The sequence below is a fragment of the Vitis vinifera genome, chromosome 19 (genome assembly GCF_030704535.1).
Source record: "Vitis vinifera cultivar Pinot Noir 40024 chromosome 19, ASM3070453v1".
NCBI lineage: Eukaryota > Viridiplantae > Streptophyta > Magnoliopsida > Vitales > Vitaceae > Vitis > Vitis vinifera.
The window spans coordinates 22,694,874-22,704,062 of record NC_081823.1 but is presented as its reverse complement, the minus strand read 5'-3'; the positions used below and the strand labels follow the sequence as shown (position 1 = coordinate 22,704,062).

Genomic DNA, 9,189 nt, shown 5'->3' with positions numbered 1-9,189 from the left:
ATACAAATCCTATATACAAGTATTTACAAGAGTACTCTGGAACTCTCTTAAATGCCCCACACATTTCCCTTACCTTTCATTCTCGTGTAGAGATGTGTGGACATATCTAGGCTTCTCTAAAAGCTTCCACACTTCTCCACTAGTAACTAAGTGTAGATGACTCTAGAAGGTTTCAAAAGCTTCCTGCTCTCTTGCATAAGTTCAAGAAAGGGTCATTTGAGCAGGTTATGACATGATATCCAAATATTAAGGGGGAAAGAAGGAAGAAAAAACTTAATATCTTTTTAGTATTATTGACTTCACTGTTTCCTCTTAGTTTAGTTTCCTGTTAAAATTACTTAGTTTTACAAAGATGTAACCAACTGGATTCACATCAGTTAAAGTATTTCCTCAACAAGCAAAATTTCTGACTTCCCTCTGGACGTAAAAATGAAAGAATACCTTACTGTTTTGCGGTCAGCACAGGCCTTTCCATCTAAGACAATCCCATTCATCAGGAATTTCCAAGACCATCATATAAAATGAGCTATATCCTGAATTGTCTACCAGCTTGATTGGGTAAAGCAATGAGAAGCAATATTGAGGTCAAACATTGAAACGAAACAGCATTACATCTCCTTCTTGTACAATGTAATCTTTTCCCTCGGATCTCAACTGTCAAACACCAATAGTTTCAGCAAATCAGCATGTATCTTTGAGGAAAAAAAAAGTTCTTCATGCTTGTGTGTGCACATGCATAAGTTTGTGAATGTGGTGTGCCTTCTTTTTATCAGAAATAAAACTCATTTTATAGGCTGAATTAGAAAGTACAAAGATTATATCATTCATAGAAATACAAGATCTGATAAAAAAGGGAAGAACAAAATGCTGGAAGAGATGACATCCACCAAAGAGGAGAAAAATGAACAAGAATATAAAGGCAAAAGCCCCTGGTAGAATAAAAAAACCAAAACAAAGACCATAGAGCAAGGAGGCATGAACTCGCCAACAAAACCTCCAAACTAGAAGCACCGTGCTCCACCAAATAATCTGTCAAATGGTTGGTGGAGCGTGGAATCCATAAAAAGGAGTAGCTTAGCTCAGAGGATAAACCAAATTTCCTCCACCACAAGAAATCCAACTTCCAAGAACCTCTTTTTTCTGTTGAGAAACACAGAAAAATTTATAGTTGAATTTCCCACAAAGGAAATTGCTTGAACCCAAAGCAACATTAAGGATATGCATTAGCAAACCCATTTTTAACACAGGATCTTTCGGCCAGTCCTACGTGATGGGTGGATGCAAGGTTACTTTATTAACACCAATGTTGATGATGGGATCTACAGTTTTTCATTTTATTCCAAATCCATCAAATTGCTGGAAAAAATGTAGGAAAGAGAAGAACTTTTTAATACTAAGACTTTTCATTGTCTGGGACGCTAGAAACACAAAGATATTTGATCAACCAAATATAGGATAAGCATTGACCAATTTTCTTAAAAGTTTAAGATTATAGGATTTGGACCCACAATGTAAATCATGCATTCTAACACCCTCTCTCACATGTAGCCCCTTTGGGTTTACATGTAAGCTTAATAAATTGGAGAAATAAAATGACCTCTTTTAGGCTTAATAAATTGAGGAAATAAAGATGCGGTAAGGTTCGAACATATGGCTTCCCACCAAACAAGACTCTTATTTCATGTTAGACAATCAATTTCCCTAAATGAAAGTTCAACATAAAGAAATACATTATTGTAGTTGCATCACTAGGAATTTCTTTGTGACCATGTAGTTAGTTGGTTTTGTTGTGGTGTTGGAATTGGGATTTGAGAGTTTGAATAGATTTTTGAAACTGTGATAAATTAGGAGGAAATGGCATAAATGGAGGTCTTTTCATGCAATTATCTTTTGCTATTATAAGGTTTAGTCATGCCAAAGTACTACATGTTGAAATTTTATGTTAAAACGCTGAGCTAGTAATCATATCAACAGGCAAGAAAGAAATGTGAGAAGCTCTGCTTGGTTAGGGGTCATTTTACAATATGGTTTTAGATTCACAAGTTCTCCCCGATACTCCTCAAGGGAAATAATTATAAACTGTGACATAATTTCACAACATTTGCCTAAATAACCATCTCTCAACACTATTGCAACATCAATGAAAAGAAAAAAGAAAAAAGAAACTGCCATTGCAGCTCTCCTTTTTTGTTTTTTGAGGCTTTGGTTTGAATGGACCAAGTTGGGAATTATTAGTTGTGTACTTTGGTGGGCTCTTTTTCTAGTCCTTTTATATATATTCTCATTTTAACTACCAAAAAAAAAAGAATTATTTGTCACAGGAATTCTAAGTATTCCATACAATATATACATAATACTTGTAATTTCAAAAATAAACATATATACAATTTCCTTTAACTCAAAAATTATATTGGAAGTATTATCTTAGTAGAGTTTGAAGGATAGCTCATCTTTCTCTGTAAAGATTCCCTTTCCTTAATAAAATGTTGTTTCCTATCAAAAAGATGTCTTATCATGGCTAGCTCCTTGATCTTAGAAGAGAAATTGAAGTTATGATTTTGAAAGGTTCAGAACTAATAATCGAAGGTTAAAATATCAAAACTGATGGAAATATTAATAATGCAAATATACAGAAACATCCATGACAGTATCCACAAAATGTCAAGGTGCCTTGGCCAAATAAGGCCACCTTCTATTTATAAGAACCTATGGATTTACAAGAGACCTCTAGAACTCTCTAAATAGTTTCACACACTCTTCCCTTCTCTTCCACCTTAGTGTAGAGATATGTGGACATCTCTAAGCTTCTCTAAAACCTTCCACACTCCTCCACTATTGTAGATGACTCTAAGAGGTTCCAAAAGCTTTCTATTCACATATATATATATATATAAGCTTAAGGAAGGGTCATTTGAGAAAGTTGTGACAATATGCCTTAGAACAAGTGAAATGTCTTCTCTTTCTTCCACCTATTCATTGCTATTTAAAAAATATTGGCAATATTTTGTCAAAAGGATATATCCCCTTACGTTACTATAAGTGGGCAAGTGAAACACACGGAAACAAAAGTATGAGGTTCCATAAGAGTCAGCAAATGTGATATAACATGTTTATGTGCAATTGCAAAACCCTCTCTAAAAAAAAATTGTGCCAAAGATAAAGCAACCAACTCACAAGTCCTTTTTCCCTAGCAGCTGCAAGTGAACCAGCAGCAACAAAATCATCATAAGCCACCTGATGAAATAAAACCATTAAATATTCACCATTCATTATATCAGCCTTAGGGAGATATCATTATAACAATTTTCAAGAATGAAGTTTACCGTCTCAGCTCGTATGAAACCCTTCTCAAAGTCTGAGTGAATAACTCCAGCAGCTTGAGGTGCAGTCATTCCTAACAAAAACCAAACGAAGTTCAATAAATAGCAGTCAAATATTTGTTTTCCATTGACCAATAGCAGTTCAATACAATCTCCACCAACAGGAAATTGACCATCAGATCAATACAAGGGTACAACCGACATTAAAACTACCAAAGAGTAAGTAAAGGTCTAGTACAAAGAATTCTGTTATGGTTTTTAGAATATAATTCGCTACAAGAATAACCAAAACTAACCTGCAAGTATGGTCCATGCTTTTGTTTCCTACATACAACATGAAAACAATTTTAAAACAAGTAGGTATGAAAATAATAATAACTAAATCAGAAAATGCACTTTGGAATTGTCTTTATCACCTTTTCACCAGAAGTAAAGTATGTACGCAGCCCCAAAAGGCTATATGTTGCTCTAATAAGGTTTCCAAGGCCACTTTCACTGACACCAAGGGATTTCAGAAATTCTGTTCTTTCTTCAGATGGAAGTTCAGTAAGTTCTGACTCAACCTGCAATAACATGCTTCTCAAATTTAATTATCTAATTTGGAGGTTAGCAACCTAAACACTTGTATCAGCATTTGGCAAAAGCTAATGGAAACAAAAAGGAAACAATTCTTTTACAGGTAAGCACAAACTTATTATATTAGTAAAGGATGAAATATTGAGAAATAACTAGCTTTTCTCCCTTCACACATGCAAAACAAAACCCTCGAGAGAGAAAAACTTCAAAAAACAATTTGAAAGAAATACAGGTAAGCACATGTCCACAATCCTTTTCAGTAATCAAGAATGAAAAAGATTATGCTCAAAGGTCCATTCAACCTGTGCTGAGATTGTTACAATTCCAGATTGCAACTCAGATGCAAGGTTCATCACTTCTTTAACATAGGGATTACTTCCAGGCTCAGCTAAGTCAGATTCTGCAACATTAGCCACATATATGATTGGTTTCATTGTAAGCAAACAAAGATGCTTTATAGCATCTTTCTCAAAATCGGTTAAAGTTACTGATCGTGCTGGTTTTCCATCCATAAGTGCTTCCCGAATTCTTTCCAGGGCTGATTTCTCCGCTTCCTCCTGAAATTAAGAGATTGCAGCTGTATATTTAAAACTACTATTGCCTCGGGCTAAAATAAATATTGAAAGAAGGTTATCGATAAAACATATTACTCATGTAGTAACTTGAGACATGGAAATTATCCTACCTTCAGTTTAGATTGTGAATCCTTTGCTTTGCCTTTTTTCAGCTTCTCCATTCTTTTCTCTATCTGCATTTCTTGTAGAAGGTGCAATTTAGTTCTATCAGTTCACCCTATCATAATATGTTATTGATGTATGTTGAAGACAAACAGAAGTTTCTATGTGTTATAGGATATGTTGAACAGTCCAGAAAATACAATTCCTATGATGAAAAGTGCAAATCATACAGCAAAATTACATGACATGGCCACATCAGACAACAAAATTATAAATATTATGCAATATTCGATAGGAAGATTTCATGTCATATCCACTAAATAGCAAGCAAAGTCATGAGAATGCCACTCTCATGAAAATCACATAGTGCTGGTAACTGGTATTTAAGTAATTCCAGAATTGAACTTCAACTGGGCAACAACCTCCCAGTGGCATACCTGATCTAAATCTGAGAAAACTAGCTCTAAGTTGATGACATCGATATCAGACTTTGGATCAACTTTCCCATTCACATGAACAATGTCATTGTCCTCAAAACAGCGTACAACCTGAAATTATAATCAACGGCTCAATAATTAACCAACGAACAGCAGGCCTTTATAACATAATACAGAAAAGGAATGAACAAAAACACTCTCCAAAACGATATGCATGATCTTCATGACATGGCTTTTACAACTTTATCTTCACATTATGAATGATAGTACATGCTAATGGATAATTCATCTGATTGATCAATTAAAGATAACTCCAAAAAAGTAAAACATATATCAAAAACTTTGTAGTCCATGCAATAAAACTTGGTTTCTTCATTAAAGGATGAACCCTTCGCATCCATTTATGTGAGTCCTCAAACATCTCCATAGAAAACCTGATACTTCCACATGCAAACTAGTTCGACAAAGCTTTATGATGATTCATATTCAGTCATTCAGCACTCTCTGCACTGCAATTACAAGTCCGGTTGAATGAAATAGCCAATAGTTCAAAAGGTGCTCAAAGTATTTATTGAATGGTTTGCCAGATCTAGCATTGGATAAGAATTAGCAACTTCTCATGAAGATAGCTTTCCTAGTCACTTCATTTCCCCTTTCCAGCCTATGTGAGTGCGTGAAAATAATTATTTATATTTGAGAGTCAAGGCTGTAGTACTAAGAGGAATTTCTGCAGTTGAGTAAATTGAAACAGTTAAGGCATGGAATGGTGAGGAATGACTACCAGGAAATACAAGGCATGTAAAAATTGTAAAACAGCACTCCACAAGGATATGCATGTTGCAAGGATGCAGTTACAAGGTCACCCATGTGTATTCAGTAGGCCTGAGTTCAAACTTCTATTTCTCCCACATGCAAGAAAATGAAACTGTTACCAACCTTCATTTACATCAAGCAGCCCCAATTTGTAGACAAGATCACTATCCCAGTAACTTCTTGAGCACCAGAATTTCAAAAAATATTCCCCTTCTTCAAATGTTTCAAGCATAAAATTACTAAATCTAAAACACACCAGTGTTCTTGAAAACAAAAGCATGATGTAAGGAAATTTCAATCCCTACTAAGTGAGGCAAGGCCAAAGGGCATAAGACAAGATTAGTTTCTCTTAAACACAGAATACAATTCATTCAAAAACTCCTACTGAAAACCAACTTCTTCACAACTTTAACAACTCATGTGCCACTTACAGCAAACACCTGCTAATTCCTAAGTTCCTAACTTCTATACAACCCAATATCCACTGGCAAAAATTGACAAATCCATGGACCCACTACCCAGAAATGAAAAGTAGACACCTCAAATGACCAATCTAAGTGCATGCATTTCAAACTAGCTATTGAAACAATGGTGGTCTTTTAAGTTTCAGAACCCAGGTGTGCTAAAGGTAGACCCTAAAAATTTTCAACCACTACTAAGGCCACACTGACATAACCATTTCAGTTAACGTAGAGCAAAAATATACATTTGCTAAGTTCTATCATATTTTCACAAAGAATCCGACTTAAGAGAAATTAAATGTTTATCAATATAACCACAAGCATCTATAGAACAATAAAAAAGGGAAGGAAATGAGGCAAAAACTTAACCATGGTGTAAACATGCAAAAAGAAAAATAGACAAAGTAAATAATTCCTTTCTGAACCATTAAAAAAATAGTGCCATTCTGAATTTCTATCTACAAGTTTTCCTGAATCATGTCATTGTTGAAACTAAAAAACAGGCAAAAGATTCCATAAAATAAAAGGAGTTAATCATTTTAAACAGGAACAAAAAACGTCAATGCATGAAGGTAGACAAGAACCTGAAGTATGGAGTCCACTTCCCGAATATGTGATAAGAACTTATTACCCAAACCCTGCAATTGAAAGATTGAGTTTTCGAAAATTTGTTAAGTTGAATAACTTAAAAGTAAGACAACTGAAAAGGCAAACTATGAATATTGAAAAAACACAATACTACAAGAAATCAAGAAACTTTCACCTCCCCTTGACTGGCTCCCTTTACAAGCCCAGCAATATCTACAAATTCTATAGATGCTGGAACTACTCGTTGAGATTTGCTGATATCAGAAAGTACATGGAGGCGTGGATCTGGAACAGCAACAATCCCTACATTTGGCTCTATTGTACAAAAGGGGAAATTCGCAGCTTGAGCCTTCCCATTTTCAACCTGAAATATGTTATCTTATTAATACTAGATGCCTGATTAAAAAAAATTAAAAACTGGGAAGCAGAGCAAGAGAATCAGTTAGCAATATAACAAATAAAAATAAAGAGAAGAAAAAAAAACAAAAAACAACAACTGTAGTATCATGTTGGCTATTAATTCAGAGAGGTAATTCAGGACATATTAGAACCTCATGCACTAGATTAAGGCATTTGCTATCATAATTGGAATCAACTGTAGTCCTTCAGCTGATAAGAATGCATCTGATTGTATAACCATCTCAAGTCCATAACTTTGTAACTAGATGGTAAATACCAACAGTAAACATTTATGATATATCAATAATGTTGAAGGCCAGAAACAAAAATGATCCACATTTTTTTGGTACACTGGAAAAATACTATTCAAAAAGAGATACCATCCCAGAACCACATGAACATCCACTTGAGGATTTATGTAATGAACACGACCCAGATCTTACATATGTAGCTAGCCAAAATCCTACTTAATATCAAGGCATCTCAACAAAGTAGGAAGGATCAACCAAGTCTCCCTGACTACATAATCTATGCACCGAAAAAATTGCTTAATTGAGTGACTAAAACACAAATTCAAGTTCTGATTTGCTTACAAATAAGCCAACACAAAATGCCAGTAGAGGACCTGTGTTTTCAACTTCCAAACAGTGAAAATCCCAAAACTCAAAATCTTATGCCATTTGTTTTTTTTTTTTTTCTCTTCACAGCAACCACAGAGTCTATGAATAACAACACCACCTACAGATAGACATTCAAAGAGAAGTAAAATGAAGCACATCTCAAGTTCGGTTCAATAAATAAACTGACAGAAAAAGCAAACAGAGGCCCTATTCTCTCCATTTCCCCGTTTGGTTGCCCAGAAAACCAAGAAACATAGGATTTTCCATTTCTGATATCCTAAACAAAGACAAACCTAAAATCGAAAACTCAAAACCTCAATTTCTTTGCTTTGCCTTCATTTCTCCCAACAATCAATCAGTGTTTCGTTAACAAATAAGCTAACACAAAATGCAAGCAGAGGCCCTATTTTACCAAGCTCTTCTATTCCTAATATCCCAAATAACGAAAAATCTAAAACCAAAATCCTCAAATATATTGCATTTTCCCACGACGACAAGCTGAATTCACGAGAGAGATTACGAAGGGGCTTACAACGGCGTTGAAGAGAGTGGATTTGCCAACGTTAGGGAGTCCGACGATGCCAGCCTTCAAGCTCATGCTTATCTTGGCCGAAGAAGAAGAGGAAAAAGGCTTGGGAAAGGCATGGAAGAACAGAGACTGTGAAGGACAGAGGATTGGAGATTTTGTGAAGAAAGAAGATTTGAACGGGAAGGCCAAAGTTGGAAGGAGAGTGTGGCATGCTGTTCTCGCCATTCTCCACTCTCACTTCTTCTTCAATATGCCGAAAGAAATGAGGGGCAAAGCCTCCTTCGTCCCCTTCTCTATCTTTGTTGAGAACTGCTTCAATTCCACTCTATGGAGGCCACACGCTCCTTCTCATAGATTTCGAATGCTTCACAAAAACAGCCTTCCACCAAAATTACAAACATTAACCCTTTACCCTCCTCCCTATTCTATGTCCAACCAAAGCAAATTGGATCTTTGGTATAAACAAATCAAATCCTTCGCCCAAGTAAGAATTTTTAACGTATATAAGCATTTCCGATTGACCACTGTTTTGTATGGCCCATACAGCAAGGTTAGTGATTTTGATATGCAAGTATATAAAAATTAGGAGTCGTATGATAAAACTTAATACTTATTACTCAATAATTTAAATTAATTTTAAGTTAAATTATACTTATAAATTATTAACTTAAAATTTATTACTTAATTATTTTTTTAAATATTAAAGTTATTCGATAAATTTAACTTAAATATATTTTAAATCATCAAATTAACATATTTATCTTCAAAA

General features: G+C 34.8%; 1 protein-coding gene across 3 annotated transcripts; it reads right to left on the bottom strand.

Annotated features, from left to right (window-relative positions):
- Positions 1-262: 262 nt before the first annotated feature.
- On the bottom strand, positions 263-8,895 carry LOC100262744 (uncharacterized). 3 transcript variants are annotated; one of them, XM_002269038.5, is made up of 11 exons: positions 8,424-8,895; positions 7,048-7,236; positions 6,869-6,922; positions 5,011-5,121; positions 4,582-4,644; positions 4,199-4,453; positions 3,737-3,883; positions 3,617-3,644; positions 3,324-3,394; positions 3,175-3,234; positions 263-654 (listed from the first exon to the last, which is right to left on the bottom strand). In XM_002269038.5, the coding sequence occupies exons 1-11, from the start codon at positions 8,643-8,645 to the stop codon at positions 586-588; spliced, it is 1,269 nt and encodes a 422-aa protein (XP_002269074.1). In that variant the 5' UTR covers positions 8,646-8,895; the 3' UTR covers positions 263-585. The 3 variants fall into 3 exon arrangements, with proteins under 3 accessions (XP_002269074.1, XP_010645005.1, XP_059591376.1); XM_010646703.3 differs by lacking the exon at positions 263-654 and adding an exon at positions 759-1,140 and having other exon boundaries at positions 8,424-8,870; XM_059735393.1 differs by lacking the exon at positions 263-654 and having other exon boundaries at positions 2,946-3,234.
- Positions 8,896-9,189: the final 294 nt, after the last annotated feature.

Excerpts from the sequence above, each read along its gene's own strand:
- LOC100262744 (XM_059735393.1), bottom strand. The coding sequence starts at position 8,645 with ATGGCGAGAACAGCATGCCACACTCTCCTTCCAACTTTGGCCTTCCCG. Across the intron at positions 5,122-6,868 it reads AAGTGGACTCCATACTTCAG|GTTGTACGCTGTTTTGAGGA; the intron begins GTTCTTGTCTAC and ends TTATAATTTCAG. Across the intron at positions 4,645-5,010 it reads TTTTCTCAGATTTAGATCAG|ATAGAGAAAAGAATGGAGAA; the intron begins GTATGCCACTGG and ends CAAGAAATGCAG.